Source organism: Triticum aestivum, chromosome 7B (assembly GCF_018294505.1).
Source record: "Triticum aestivum cultivar Chinese Spring chromosome 7B, IWGSC CS RefSeq v2.1, whole genome shotgun sequence".
Lineage (NCBI taxonomy): Eukaryota > Viridiplantae > Streptophyta > Magnoliopsida > Poales > Poaceae > Triticum > Triticum aestivum.
Window position 1 is genome coordinate 352163383 of NC_057813.1, and position 15839 is coordinate 352179221.

The following is a 15839-nucleotide window of genomic DNA, read 5'->3' on the forward strand; positions in this document are numbered from 1 at the left end:
TCTTTTTTTCCTTCCACGAGAGGTACGGTTTTGCTTCCATCAGAGGCACGGGCGTGCCTCTTTCGGAAAGGGAAAAACCCGTGCTTCCGGTTCGGTTTTTTCGTACGGTTTTTTTTGTGAAAAAATGTTTGTCAAAACCTATCAACAGGAGATCTAGTTTTGAAAATCTTGACGCGAGGAATCCAACAGTAAAAACGATTCAAGATTTTGGACGCACGACTAAAGAGATAAAACATTTTGAATAAACGAATCTAGAAAAAAAGAGAAACTTCCAGGTTGTGACAAGTGGCGCAATGCAGCACGTCACTTGTCGCAATCTAGGGAGGTGGGAATGATCTTTGCAAGGAGTACTCCTTAACTAGTGATTTCGCAAACTTGTTGGCATTTTTAATATTGGCCCACGCAGGGTCGTGTGGGCTGGAGGGGTCATCGGATACGACCGGACAAATTGTGTGATCGAGTGTTTATTAGAGCAACTCCAACGGGCCGACCCAAACGGACGGCGCATTTGTCCGCTTTTTGTCCGTTTGGGTCGGCCGCCCGCCCGGCGTCCGTCCAGTTTTGCATTTGGGTCGGTAATGCGCCCATTGCGCCGACCCATTTCATGCCCGCATTCAACTTTTAAATAAAAAGGGCCCGCGGCCGATCATGCTAGCGGCCATGTCTCATGCTGGCACCATGCCAGCGCCGACATACAATGCCGGCTTCAGAAAAAATCAGCACAATTCATGCTGGCGCACTCGCCAGCCGACCGACACACATGCCAGCACACAAAAAAGGGTGGGACTTGAGTTCGACCACGCCATCTCGGCTCCCGTGGTCATGCCGGCACACCTGCCGACATACAAAAAAGATGGCCCTCGCCGCCATAGATCACTCGTCGGCGAACTTGAGCATGTCGGCCTGCATCTTCTCAAACCATGGCCTCTTCCTTGGCGACACGGTGTTGAGATCCACCTTCATGATCTCCACCCCGGTCATCATGCTCGCAAGTGCCACTTCTTTCGCCTTGGTCTTGGCGTTGGCGGCCTCGATCTCTAGCATCCTGGCTTGCTTCTCCGCCTCGAGCTCGAACATCTTGGCTTGCTTCTTGGCGTCAAGATCAAGCCTCCTCCTTTGGATCTCCATGAAAGCATCCATTTGCTCCGCCTTGAAACGCCGACGCTCCTCCTCCCTTGAGTCCTTCTTATTCATCATGCCGTCCACGCTTGCGATCAAGGCATTGGTGGCCGCATCTCGCTTGTCCTCCTTCTTGGAGTTGGTCTTCCCCCGCGGCCGTGCCGGCCCTCCCTCCCCAACATCCTCCACGGCTTTCTTTCCCCCGCGTGCCTTGAGTGCGGCATATTGTGCCTTGAACTTCTCTTCGTCCTTGATGACCCGATAGCAATGAGAGAGGTTGAAGCACTTGCCATTGTGTTGAACCTTGAATGCCTCCAAAGCTTGAAATGCCTACAAAATGTTTCCATGCAAGCATATGGGCAAGTGATAGCAAGGATGATCTTGATGACACAAAAGAGGGTGGCTTGTTTGTTATCATACCATGTCTTGCATGACAACGCCGTCATGGGGCGGGCCTTGACCCTCTCAAGGGTGGCGCAAAACTTGTTGCACTCTTGTTGGATCACCCTCCACCGCTTGAAAATGGAGACCCACCCACGCGTGCTCACAAATTGGTAAGGTGGAAACTTCTTGCACTCATGGGACTCTCGGTGCACACGAGTCCAAAAGGTCGAATGCTTTTGCTCAGCGCCCGTCTTTGGGTCTTGTCCAATGTCTCGCCAACACTCGCAAAGAAGCTTGTCCTCGGCCGCCGCGTACGCCTTCGTACGCTTCCTCTTGCGCTTGGGCTTAACACCGGTGGCTTGGTTGGCGAGCTCGTCCTCGAACAAAGGATCCACGTCGATGTCGCACTCGTCCTCTTCCTCTTGCCCGTAGTCGTCCGGGAACTCGTGGTCGAGGGGGAAGCCGTCCAGGTCGAGGCCGACCTGATCACGCATGAAGGTCGCCTGGTCGGGATCATAGCCAGCGGCCGGCGTGAACGCCCTGCGGCGGTCCTGGCTTTGTGTCTCGTCGGGATCGTAGCCAGCGCATGGCGCACCGGCCTCGAAGATGAGGTTTTGCATGAAGTCCTCATCGACGGCGGACAACATTCCCTCGAACAGGTTACGGGCGTCTGGGAGCCCGCCGGCCGGCGTCTGCCGCGCGCGTTTCCTCGTGCCGCCGGACGACGAGCCACCAACCACCGGGGTGGCGTTCAGGTCGATGGGCGCTGGCGCAGGCGTGGAAGGCGCGACCACGCTCACGTCGGGCGAGCACTCCCCGGAGCGGCGGGAGGCCTGTGGGTAGACGCGGAAGCCGGGGACCGGGTTGCAAGCCGACGCGCGGGGTGACTCGGGCAGCACCAACCGAGAAAACGCCGACGAGCCGGTGCTGGCTGCGGCGACGACGGCTTGGACGAGGCTATGCTGGCTAGGGTTTACCCCTAGCATGTAGAGTGCCTCCCTCGTTGCCGCCGCGACGCGGGCATTGGTGAACTCCTGCTGCGCGGCGGCCTCATCCCTCGCGTCTGCAGCGTGCCTCCGATCCTTCCTCTTGGCCGACTCGCTTGCCCGCTGTTCGGGCGTCAGCGCCTTCTTTGGCTTGGTTGCGGCGGCGGTCTTGCGCGGGACACGAGGCTTGCCTTTCCCGGAGGGGGCGACGGCGCCGGACGAGGCGAGGGAGGCGAGGCCGGCGGCGGCGTCGAGGTCGAGGTCGAGATCGATGGCGTCGTCCATGGTTGGGGCGGGAGCGAGCGCGCGCGGACGGGAGCGTTTTTGGGAAAATGGGAGGAAAATGGTGGTGGCTGCCACCGACCAGCAGGCCCGGGGAGAAGAGTAGGCGCGCGCGCGTCCGTCTTGTATCCGCGCCGACGCAAATCAGACTTAAAATTAGGTCGGGAATGGATCACCCGCGGACGAAAAACGGACGCGCATACGTTTGGGTCGGCGCGTTGGGCCACCACTTTTGTCCGTGCCAATCCAAACGGACGCGGGCGGGCGGATGAAATGGGTCGCCTCATTGAAGTTGCTTTTATACCACACGAATGCGACGTCCACAGGTTCCTCCGCACCCTCGGCTTTCCCTCTCCGCACCCTCGGCCTTCCCTCCCCTCCCCAGTTTCCAGCCGCGAGCCAACCCGACGCGAGTGCGTTGCGAGGGAGAGAGAAGAGGGGACTAGCACCATGGGCGCCAGGCTGCTGCTCCTCTCCTTCGACTGCCCGGCCGTCGCTGGCGGGCGGCGGTCTCGTCTGTCTGCAGTGCCACGGATGTCTTCCGGTGCCCCCCTCGTGCGGCCCCCAGCCTCATCCGTCTGCGCGTTCGCGGTCACCGCCGCTAGAGGCAACCTGCCGCACCACACCTCCGTGGTTGTGGTGAGCCCAGCTCCGTTCCTTGCTTCTTGTGTTTATTGTTTTTCTGTATTTGCAATTGGATGCTGATAGTTGCCAGAAACGGTGATTCGGGGTTTATACGAGTCCTATGTTAAGACAGAGGGGTGGATGCGGGCATATTTGGATTATAGGTTCCAACTGATGTCGTTGCTATTGTATCATTTTAGCTGCCCGCAAAGATCTTTGTATGTGCCTGAGCTAATTAAAGTTGTTCTGCAGGATAACCTGGGAGTATGTGGACGATTTTTTTATCTCGGCTGACCCGTGTCTCTCATTACTTCTGTAGGACGGAGTTTATGCATATGCATGTCTGATTACAGTGCCATTAGGGAGATGCCCATGTTCTTGCATGTCAATCTGCATAGATAGATGTATGCCAAATTTTCCATTTGATCACCTGTGTGTGCGCTGCTCTGCTTTGGTGATGAGGGCATTCATGTTTCCAGTAAAAAAGCGTGTGCGCTGCGCTGCTTTGGTGATGAGGGCATTCATGTTTCTAGTAAAGAAATGGTTAAGGAAGTAGCCTGCTAGGATCCTTGTCGACGATTATGAATATCATTTGGGACGCATATGCCAGTTGAAGAATTAATGTACCGTTAGTGAAGCTCTAACATGTCCTTGTTTCTTTCCTACATGTGAAGATTGGAGTTGGTTGTGAGTTCACTCCTCACTCTCCATTCGTACTCACACATGGGGCAAACAAGCCTGCAAAAGTTCAATAGATGTACTGCAACCCTCCTATGGTTGTTTCAGTCACTGCCTGCAACCATCCTATGGTCGGGACAATTCACAGCTAAAAAAGCGCAGCCCGGTGCACGTAGCTCCCGCTTGCGCAGAGTTCGGGGAAGGGTCTGTCCACGTTGGGTCTTTTGTACACAGCTTTTCCCTACATTTCTGCAAGAGGCTGTTTCCAAGACTCGAACCCGTGATCTCATGGTCACAAGGCAACATATAGACAATTGAACTACACATTTTTAATGTTGCAAACGTATAAATAGAGCCTGTAATATAATTACAGAAGACACGGACCATACAATAATAGTATAGTTCACATGATGATGGCCTCCATCAACATAGCTAACCTCGCAGAAGAAGCATTAGCTATCCTACTACGAATATTGTTTATGCTATCTTCGTTCTCCTCCTCTTGAATGGGATCACTTGTGTTGATGCCACCCCCTGTCGTAGCACTGGAGGTAGATACTCATCAATCTGCAATCACACAACACCACCCATGTAACTAGTGCAGTTTTTAACTAACTCTCGTTAAACAAGCAAGTAGGTGCATGGTCACAATCTGCAATCTACAGCTTTTTCAACTTCCAAGTCCACAAAAGAAATACTCCAGGAATACATGTTCAGGAATACTGCAAAAAAGAAAAAGAAATGACCATCATCTCATCCCGGTGTGCAGTGGCGTTGCTGGGCCGCACACGCTGGCTGGGAGGGAGGTGTTGCTCGAGGGAGGAAGGCACGGCTGGAGCCGGAGGAACAGAGGCGCTGCTGGCCTGGGGAGGTTCTGGCCAGCAGGGCCGGCAGAAGTGGCGGCGGATGCTAGGGAATTACTCGCTGTCGAGATCTGCTCCATCCGGCAGTGGCGGTGGCACGTCCACGGATGGCCGGCTGGAGGGGATGTGCTGCCACCGGTGAGCCAACCCTAGGCGGTGGCTGTTGCCTGTTCTTCTATGAGGGGAGCGAGGAGAGCTGTTCGGGAGTGAGGGGTTCTTCTCACGCGCACTGTGTAGCAGGAATAAGAACGAAACGTTTTTCCACTTACTAGTGGCAAAGGTGGGTAAATACCTTCCAACCCTTTGGTTCAGCTTCTAGCTTTTGGACCCAAAAGTTGGCAGCTGAAGCTGAACCAAACACAGCCTTATGCTTTTCCCTTCCATGCCATGTGGCCAACTCCTCAGCTTTTTTGTGGTTCCATAGCAACGCACTGGCACTGGGCTACTGTTCACAATAAACAGTCAAATGCTTCATCATCACATACAAATCGGGAGCAAAGTTGATGATTTTTTTCCCTTTGAAAGTACACAATGCTTTTAAGCTTTCATGAACGACTCCTGAGCCTCTCTTAAGTTCTGATAACTCTTATGCGTTGTTCTTCTATATCTATTTTGGGTGTATTAGTCCCGCTATTAGTTGTTTACATTTTATTCTTTAATGTTCTTTTGACAGCGTGATGTTTTCGTGTCACTGCACATTACAAAGTAATATAAATGTATAACAGATAGATCTGGTATTTACTGAGTTTATTCAGAGAACAAACAACATCACATTTGTTGAGCTGGGAAACATTCCAACAAATATCTTTTGCATGATGATGTATCTGGTTCTAATCTTTTGTGCAAGGATCATGGCTTTATTTAATGTATATTGGGCATAAAGCCATAAATTATTCGACGTTCTGTTTCCAGATGGAAGTATTTGTATGTAGTTTGTTTTAAGAATTCATCGATCTCAGGATTTCTTGCTTTCCAGGAGGGTGGTGGAGTTTACACTGTTGGTGACTTTATGACTAAAAGGGAACAACTCCATGTTGTGAAACCATCCACTTCAGTAGATGAAGGTGCTTTGTTTGCCTTGACGTTTTGCCTTGGTTTCTGTCATTAGAATATCACTCATTTCCTAATGGCAGCCTTTTCTAATTGAGCAGCTCTTGAGAGGCTGGTGGAGCATCGAATAACTGGCTTTCCTGTTACCGATGATCACTGGAATTTGGTAGGTGGTGCTATTATTTTACTGTAGCAAACAGACAGTTGATGATATGCAACCGGGGTTCCAAATGTATGTGTTTTGGAGTCAACATGTATGTGTTCTGGATGGGACTTAATTTCCTTGTTATCTACATGTCTTGACGTGCATATATTATATATCCTCATCAATATAGCATATATGGTGTGGACGATTCCTTCTCGTTTGCACCTGATGGTTTTATTTTGAAGTCTACCAGATTGCTATCCTCCCAAAATAAAGTGCTATTATTCATAAAAAAATTGACAATGGGCCGGAGGAACCACTTATCTTCTTTGGAAAGAGAGGGGCAACCTCCTCAACAAGCTTGTGCCTTAACTCTAGGCTACATGGATGTGCCTAGAAATAATATTATAGAAGCGAGCATATAATCCTTAGGAACCTTGGAAGCTTAAAGTCTTCGCAAGGCTCCTCGGAAGCTTAAAGTCTTCGCATGGCTACTTTTCAAAGACCGCCTCAACACCAGGGTCAATCTTGCACACAAGCATATAATCGATTCAGATATATGCCCCAGGTGTGCTAGGCTACCCGAAGACTCCAGCCACCTCTTCATCACATGCCCTCTTGCTAATAGGATTTGGCAAAGATTTGGGCTCATGCCACACTCCGATGACATTGCAGATCTATGGGACGTCAATATCCCTCCTCACCTCTCCACCACGGCATGGCCCTCGGTCCTCTTGGCATTATTATGGATGATCTGGGCAGCACGTAATGACATGGTGTTTAGGACGGTGGATCAATGCTCTGTAATAACCCTTAGGAACCTTGTTTCTGTTTTGGATCTCTGGTCTCATCGTCTTGTGGAAACACAAGACAAGGAGGACGTCTTCTCGTGGCGCTCCTACCTCTGTGCACGTTGCACCGTGCCTATGTAATTCTGTACTACTGCCACGGCAGTCCTTTGAGCAATATATTCAGGTGGGGGAGCTCCCCCCCCCCCCCCCCCCCCCTCCTGGTGATTCTCGAAAAAAAAGAAAAAAGCGAGCATATAGAAATTAAACTTTCATCTTTGTTAGCTCCTCTTCTGCTGGCACATTTCATGTTCTTGCTAATTACTACCATTAACCTGTAATATAACTACAGGGTTGATATCTTCATGTTCAGTTCTGACTCTGAATGTATGTTAAGGCTTAAGGAAGTTCTAAATATTGATATTCAGTAGGAGACATTTACCTGGAAAATGTCTTTTCCATTAGATGTTTAGTTCCTGTTCTGTGGAATGAACATGAACTCTGAAAGCATGTATATCCCAGTATCCCATTGACTTAACCTATGTTGTCCCTGGTATTAATCTGTAGATTTTCATAGAGCTTTAATATCATGATGTTCTTGTACGCAGTGTTAATATACGTCATTTTTTAAGCACAGTATTCACTCGTGCTGCAATTTATTTCATACAACAGGTTGGTGTGGTCTCAGATTATGATCTGTTAGCACTGGACTCGATATCAGGTATTGTTTGGAATTGCTGTGTAAGTTTCACCTTGTTTATACAATATTTTGTCCATATTATCAGCTGTCTTGCATTGATTAACGTTTCAATTTCTTTTCCTTTAGGAAATGGACAAGCTGAGGCTGACATATTTCCTGAGGTGGACAGCACTTGGAAAGTACATTTTGAAAGGCTTGGACGGATAATAGACTTAATTGTGTCGCATGGTTATGCATCTACCTTTAGGACCACCCCCTCCCTCACATGCACACGCACGCACACACGCGCATACGCATACACACAAGTTGTAGAGGTAGTTTGTCACTGGATGTGGGATGACATGTAGGATTGGAGAGCTCAAATAAAAATTACTTGCTATTGCCAGCTGCGAGATACAAAGGTGTAGAACAATTTATTTACTTTTGTGAAAGGGAATGATAGGCTTGGGCTCAGTCAAATCAGACTGGCGGTGGTGGAAACGGATTTGCGCTTGATAGCCACCTTGGTTTGGCAGCCATATGAACTTGGGCTTGATGCAGACTATGCCCTTACAATCACAACAGGAATGGGCTAGACCTTCTCCCAAGCCCTCCTACCACTGCCAGGGCTTGCACAACATCTCCTGATACGGGGCAAGACCGCAAGGGTGGCCCGTTCACGAATCGGAGGTGGATTTGAGAAGTAACATAAGAACAAGGCACAAATTCGGAGGAAACACAAGAGAATAACGCTATTGGACAAGGTCCACACCAAGTACTCCTCAAACCTCCGGCCAACACAAGAGGTGCATCTTGGATTCAAGAACCGGTGAAAATAACAAGTAACAAGGGTAGTTCTCCAATCTCTATTTAATAAGGAGGTCTTGAGAGATATTCTTCTTCAAATCTGATAGAGGCGAGGGTGTTCCGATCTTTCGATGAGATGATAACTATCGATTTGGTGGAGATGACTCGACTACAAACGTGCACGACGTTGCGCCTTAGCAATCGCTAAACCAATCTTCTGAGGTTACTGACGATGCCGGAAGCACGATCAGCCTGACCACAAAGGTCTATTCCTGTATGCAATCGAACAACAAGCAAGAATATGATAATGCAATCTGAATATTGCGAATATATGTGAAGTATTGATAAAAGTGAGGATCCGAAAGCGGTCTTGGTCTGGTCGTTGGACACAAACGAAGTACACGAAGTTGCAATGGCTAACTTTTAACTAAACAAATCCCAAAAGTCTAAACGACGCCCTAAAGGCTGTATATATGGAGGAATAGGGGGGAATTTCATGACCCCTCGGAGGAGGGGCCCGAAACCAACCCTAATTCTGTTTCCCCACACATACGGACTCTAAAAACGGCCTAAGAGGTTGTATTTCAAAATTACATGGGCTTGGCCCAAAAATAAGGTGGCGCACCTAAAATAAGCTATGGAAGAAATTTATGAAGGGGCATCTTGTATATTTCGTCCATGTCCTTGTATGTCATCACGGAGGCTTCAAAGTGTTGACATATGCACTAGAAACGCCGTTCTGGTTCCCTTCGCGCACGCCTTCATCTCCATGCTTGATCCTGCTTCGGTGTTCATCCCTCTTGTCCATGCTAGACCCTTCATTAGTAATCAACACAAATGTATCCAATTTAGGCAACATCATATTCTCATGAACAATAGAATTGTTACCAAGAAACGGAAGTACCTGGTAATTCAATTGGCGTGCGCGAGCTCTAGTAATCGGTTCAGTATGTATAGCAATAGGGGCCGTGGGTGTAACAATGTTATTGATATCCTCATCATCCTCCCTTTCTTGAAATGAAGTCGTCCTCGACGGAAGCTCATCTTTCCCACCCAAATAAGACTTCAAACTTGCAATGTTAAAAGTGGGACTAACCCCAAAATCTGCAGACAGCTGAAGTTTATATGCATTATCATTTATTTTCTCTAACACCTTAAAAGGACCATTAGCACGTGGCATTAACTTTGGTTTGCGCAAATTAGGAAATCTATCCTTAAGCAAATGTAACCAAACAAGATCTCCGGATGCAAACACAACATGTTTCTTATCCTTATCTCCAGCAAGTTTATATTTAGCATTCATACGCTCAATGTTCTCCTTAGTTAACTCATGCATTTTTAAGATCAATTCAGCACGTTGTTCAGCATCAAATTAACCTTCCCCGAATATGAAAGAGGCAACAAATCAATGGGTGCACGAGGTAGAAAACCATATACAATCTCAGAAGGGCACATCTTAGTAGTAGAATGTAGCGAACTATTATAAGCAAATTTAATATGAGAGAAGTATTCTCTCCACATTTTTTTGTTATTTTTCAAAACAACCTAAGCATAGCAGACAATATTCTATTGACTACTTCAGTTTGTCCATCAATTTGGGGGTGATAACTAGTACTAAAAAGCAGTTTAGTCCCCAACTTAGTCCATAGACATCTCCAAAAATGGCCAAGAAATTTAATATCACAATCTGAAATAATTGTATTTGGCACACTAGGCAAGCGAATAATTTCATGAAAGAACTAATCAGCAACATTAGCAGCAGCATCGCTTTTATGACATGGTATGAAGTGTGCCATTTTCGAAAATCTATCCATGACAACAAATATGCCATCCCTTCCTTTCTTTGTTCGAGGTAATCCTAAAACAAAATTCATAGGTATATCCTCTCATGAAACACCAGGTACAGGCAAAGTCATATATAAACCATGAGGATTGAGTCGTGACTTAGCTTTTTGACATGTAGTGCAGCGAGCAACAAAATGCTCAACATCCTGTCTCATCTTTGATCAAAAGAAATGTGTAGCAAATACGTCCTCCATCTCCTTTGACGTCAAAGTGTCCCATTAATCCTCCTCCATGCGCCTCCTACAACAACAAAAGACGAATGGAGCTAGCTGGAATGCATAGCTTGTTAGCACGGAACACAAATCCACCATTAAGGACGAACTTGTTCCATGTTCTCCCTTCTTTACAATTTTGCAGCACATCTTTAAATTCGGCATCATGCACATATTGATCTTTGATGGTCTCCAAACCAAATATTTTAAAGTCAAGTTGTGAAGGCATAGTATAACGAAGGGACAATGCATCGGCAATAACATTTTCTTTACCCTTCTTATGTTTTATGACATAAGGAAAAGTCTCAATGAATTCAACCCATTTAGCATGTCTACGGTTTAGTTTTGCTTGACTTTTAATATGTTTTAAAGATTTATGATCAAAATGTATAACAAATTTTTTGGGCCATAAATAATGTTGTCATGTTTCTGAAGTCCGAACAAGAGCATGTAATTCTTTATCATAAGTAGAATAGTTTAGAATAGGCCCGCTCAATTTTTTAGAAAAGTACGCAACAGGTTTACCATCTTGTAGTAACACACCTCCTAATCCAATTCCACTAGCATCACATTCAAGCTCAAAAGTCTTATTAAAATCAGGAAGTTGGAGTAAAGGAGCATGTGTCAACTTATCTTTCAATACCGTGAAGGCTTCTTCCTGTGCGGTACCCCAAACAAAAGGCACATCCTTCTTCGTAAGCTCATTGAGAGGTGCAGCAATGGTGCTGAAATCTCTCACAGAACGCCTATAGAAACCAGCGAGTCCAAGAAAACTCCTCACTTGTGTGACCGTTTTGGGCTGCGACCAACTCTCAATAGCTTCAATCTTGGTTTTATCAACTTCAATTCCCTGTGGAGTAACAACATAGCCAAGAAAAGATACTCGGTCAGTGCAAAAGGTGCACTTCCCGAGGTTACCAAACAAACGTGCATCACATAAAGCAATAAAAACATCACGTAAATGTTCTAAATGTTCTTCCAAAGATTTGCTATAAATCAGTATACCACAAATCGTCCAATGAAAGCACGTAAAACTTCGTTCATTAATCTCATGAAAGTACTAGGTGCATTAGTTAACCCAAAAGGCATGACTAACCACTCATATAATCCAAACTTAGTTTTAAATGCTGATTTTTATTCAGCTCCCAATTTCATACGAATTTGATGGTATCCACTATGCAAATCAATTTTGGAAAATATTGTAGAGCCACTCAATTCATCAAGCATATCATCTAGCCTAGGAATAGGATGACGATAACGAATATTAATGCCTCTACAATCAACACACATACGCGATGTACTATCCTTTTTTGGCACTAATACAATAGGAACAACACAAGGACTAAGAGATTCGCGTATATAACCTTTGTCGAGCAGCTCCTGTACTTGATGCGTAATCTTCTTCATCTCCTCTAGATTGGTACGGTATGGCGCACGGTTTGGCAGCGAAGCACCGGGAATTAAGTCAATTTGATGCTCAATCCCTTGAATAGGTGGTAATCCCGGTGACACGTCTTGTGGAAAGACGTCAGCGAACTCCTGCAAAATGTTAGTGACCGCAGGAGGCAAAGAGGAAGGCATGTCCTCGAATGAAAATAATGCCTCTTTGCGCACAAAAGCAAAACAAACATATTTGCTGAAATCTAGATCATCAATATCAGATTTGGTGGCAAGTAAATATCCACTTTTCAATTTAATTTCAGAAACAACACTAGATGGTTTTTTATTAGGCTTCATTTGTTGCTCAAATTCTTTTGTCATAATCTGATTTTCACTCTTATTTTGCTCTTTTTTTTGCTTTACTAGCTCTATGAATATCATCTTTCAAAATGGAATCAGGAGACATAGGAAGCAAAGTAATATGTTTATCCTTATGAACAAGAGTATACTGATTGTTTCTATCATGGTGTATAGAATTTTTATCAAAATATTTTTTTTGAACAACAAAAGGAACACGAGGCGCCAAACTTTCTCATTTCAGCTCAGTAACAACGTACAACATGAATTACAAAGCCCTGAAATTGATAAGTAGAGAAGAGAAACTACTGGGCAAGTCATATTCCGATGAGCTAAAGTGAAACAACATATATCAGGTTGTACCACTGATGTTAGAACCTGGTGAGCTACATTGTGTGCTATACCATTGATCTCCCTAGAGATGTGAAACACCTGGGACTGAAGATCTGAGGAGTAGCAGAAGAAATCAGCCAGAACTTTTCTAATAGTCCAAGGAGTAGTAGATTCCTTAATCTTCCTGCTAGCCGCCCATGATGCCAAAGAGAGATTGTCAGTGAGGAAAGTGGGTTGAGAAATGCATAGCTCTTTGGCCACTAGAGCCGCCAAAATAAGTGCCAAAGCTTCAGCTTGTAAAGGTGTATCTATGATAGCAGTAGAAGCTTGGATCTGCACATTAAACTCCAATTGGTCTTGTGGCAAAGAGAGGTAAACTCCAATTCCAGTAGCAACAGATCATTGAGTCAAGCCTGGAACTTTTTTGTACCTAAATGCTGCATCAGAGTATACTCTTGGACCTGTAACTAGAAGATCAGACTTAATTGTTTTCCCCTACATAGGAATCTGATTAGTAAGAGATAAAGCACCGACCATCTCATTGGATTGGAGCTGAGAAGAAATATGTACAGAATCATCGAGTTCATTAGATAGAGCTACAGCAGCAGTGTTAATATGATAAGGAAGAGCTCTTTTCCTACTAAAAAGATAATCATTCCCAGCTTTTCAAAGACACCACATAAAGTTGAGAATGCTGGGTAGAGAAGCATGTGGATGATTCATATTAAACAGAGCAAGGAAAATACTGTGAATATTAGGATTACTTTGAACTAAAATATCCATTCTAATGCACCAAGGATTCAGAAACCAAGCAGCTCTAACAAAATCACAAAGAAAAAATAAATGCATCTCATCCTCAGGCTGACCGCATCTGCTACAAAGTTGAGAGATGTGCACATAGAAGCGACCGGCTCTCAAACCTGTGGGAAGAGCTTTCCGAAGAAGCCTCCAAGCAAAAGTTTTTACCTTGGGAATCATCATCTTTTGTTTCCAGACCTCATTTAGAAGATTCTTGACCTGCAAAGAAACCTGAGAAGGTGCAAATCTAGGATTGGCATGAATATCCTGCAAACACAGCTTGTAAGTAGATTTAGAAGTACAAATACCATTAAGGGTAAGGTCCCAACACACAATCCCCGGACTGTCCTCTTGAATAATATCAGTCTGCATAATAGTAGAAGCAAGAGGCTGTTGGAAAAGAGAATAAATGAGGGTAGAATTCCATTCTTTCCTACCAGGAAACCAAAGATCTTTAAGAAGAGAAGGGTAACTATATCCTGAAGGTTGAATAATAAGATGATCATAAATAGTATACCAACGCGAGCACCATGGGGTGCTCCATATAAAAATATCACCTTGAGTAATCTGATAAAAAGAATGAGCTTTGAGTTTGGGCAGCATTTTGAGAATGGAGGACCAAAAAGCTGATTTTGGATTGGAAGGGCTAGCAGTCCAGATGGAAGCATCATGGAGGTATTTGGACTTGAGAACAAGATGAAGATGGGAAGAAGAATCTTTCTCTATACGCCAAGCAGCTGCAAGCATCAGGCCTTCATTAATGGCTTGTAAGTTCCTAATACCAAGACCACCCTCTTTTTTAGAATTACAAATATCCTTCCAAGCCCTAAGACACAAGCTTTTGCTAGAATTATGCTTTCTAATACCTGTCCACCAAAAGTTCCTAATAATAGCAGTGAGTTTGGCTATAAACTTCTTAGGAAATAAAATATTAGCCATATAGTAAATAGGAACAGCAGAAAAAACCGATCTAATCAATTCAAGCCTAGCTGCATGAGAGAGCAAGTTGGCCTTATAAGCAGGAAGCTTGTTCATGAATTTATCCAAATCAAAATTGTAGGCCGCATATCTATTATTAGCAGGAAGAATAAGAGGATGACCAAGATGAGAAAAATTAGCATCCATGTAGGAAAAATCTGCTTAATGTCTTGAATAACAGCCTGACTAACATGAGCACTAAACATAATAGCAGACTTGTCCCAATTTGGAGTTTGACCTCACATGGAACAAAAATAATTGATAATGTTGGCCATAGCATTAGCTTCCTGAACAGTAGCTTGAACACATACCAACAAATCATCTGCAAACAAAAGAGAGTGAATCAGGGGGCAATTTGGTCCAAGTGAAATACCCTGTAGACTATGAGCAGCTAAAGCTTCGTTAAGAGCACTAATAAGGAACATGCTTGCATGGGTACCACATCACAATCAACATAATCAACATATGTAGCGATACTAAAATACACACGAACAATACGTGTTAGCTTAACCTTGCCGCTGTTGTTGAACCATTGGATGTAGTAAGGATGCGATGTGGTCTGGTGGTGAGAGACAACTTCTACACCTTCTCCATGCTAGCTAAGTTGTTGCAACTCCCTCCATCAATGATACGCAGACAGAACGTTCCTTCACAACTTCCTTTGTATGGAACAAATTATGCCTCTGATTTTGCTCAGCTAGCTTGTGTTACCTGCACACTCAAAACACGTTGAGCAACTAAACTCTCATACCTGTCAGCATCTTCAGCAACTAAACTCTCATACCTGTCATCATCCTCCCCTTCTTGAAAACAAAGCCGTCCTCGGCGTTGCTTAATCTGAAATGTGGCTAACAAAAGAGACAATGTGTATATGTTGTATATGTGTATGCCATCCATTTTTACTTCCTTTGGTTTTTCCACATTTGACACATGTACACATGAGTAACTTTCGTAGTTCATAAAATATAAAGCCAAAATAATTAGAAGGCATGAAAATATTGCAACTCAGTTTGCACATATAAGTGAAGCTCTTATTCATATCAAAAGATTGACAATGTTCATCATTAAACCATCCCAACATTGGTGAATACACCTTATTTGCATCAAATTTACATGTTGCAACATGCTTAAATAAGCAAACATGCAATAGATCATTTGACACATAATCATCACCAAGATTAGAGGTCATATCAAAATGATTAAACATTGGCACAATTATTTTCAAATATATTTGATCCAAATCTGATTTATTCCCTGATTCACATGGTTCTTTTGCATCAACAGTTAATTCAATGGGTGCACTCGACATTTTTTATATTGCATTTGTTTGATCACATGGCAAAGTCAAATCATCAACATAGTCCTCTAAAATAGGAGGGTAGGTCATCACATGGTGCATTGAAATTGACAAAACATTCATCACACTCATGTGGAGGTGGAAGATCAGTACCTTTGTCATTACCTTTTATGATCAACTCAGATGATGTAGGCACTCGCGGTGGTGATGTGTCACATGGTGGAGGTGATGTAG

The 15839-nt window shown here is 44.7% G+C and overlaps 1 protein-coding gene across 2 annotated transcripts; it reads left to right on the top strand.

Moving 5' to 3' along the window:
• The first annotated feature begins 3099 nt into the window (after positions 1-3099).
• LOC123158922 (CBS domain-containing protein CBSX2, chloroplastic) lies at positions 3100-8078 on the top strand. Of its 2 annotated transcripts, none has more exons than XM_044576740.1 (5): positions 3100-3410; positions 5913-6000; positions 6088-6152; positions 7592-7660; positions 7746-8078. In XM_044576740.1, the coding sequence occupies exons 1-5, from the start codon at positions 3222-3224 to the stop codon at positions 7824-7826; spliced, it is 492 nt and encodes a 163-aa protein (XP_044432675.1). In that variant the 5' UTR covers positions 3100-3221; the 3' UTR covers positions 7827-8078. The 2 variants fall into 2 exon arrangements, with proteins under 2 accessions (XP_044432675.1, XP_044432674.1); XM_044576739.1 differs by having other exon boundaries at positions 7592-7640.
• The last annotated feature ends 7761 nt before the right edge of the window (positions 8079-15839 follow it).

What these genes read in the sequence shown, in the direction of transcription:
- LOC123158922 (XM_044576739.1), top strand. Translation starts at nt 3,222, where the DNA reads ATGGGCGCCAGGCTGCTGCTCCTCTCCTTCGACTGCCCGGCCGTCGCT. An exon ending in ACCACACCTCCGTGGTTGTG is followed by an intron (nt 3,411 to 5,912) that starts GTGAGCCCAGCT and finishes CTTGCTTTCCAG; the next exon opens with GAGGGTGGTGGAGTTTACAC. An exon ending in ATCCACTTCAGTAGATGAAG is followed by an intron (nt 6,001 to 6,087) that starts GTGCTTTGTTTG and finishes CTAATTGAGCAG; the next exon opens with CTCTTGAGAGGCTGGTGGAG.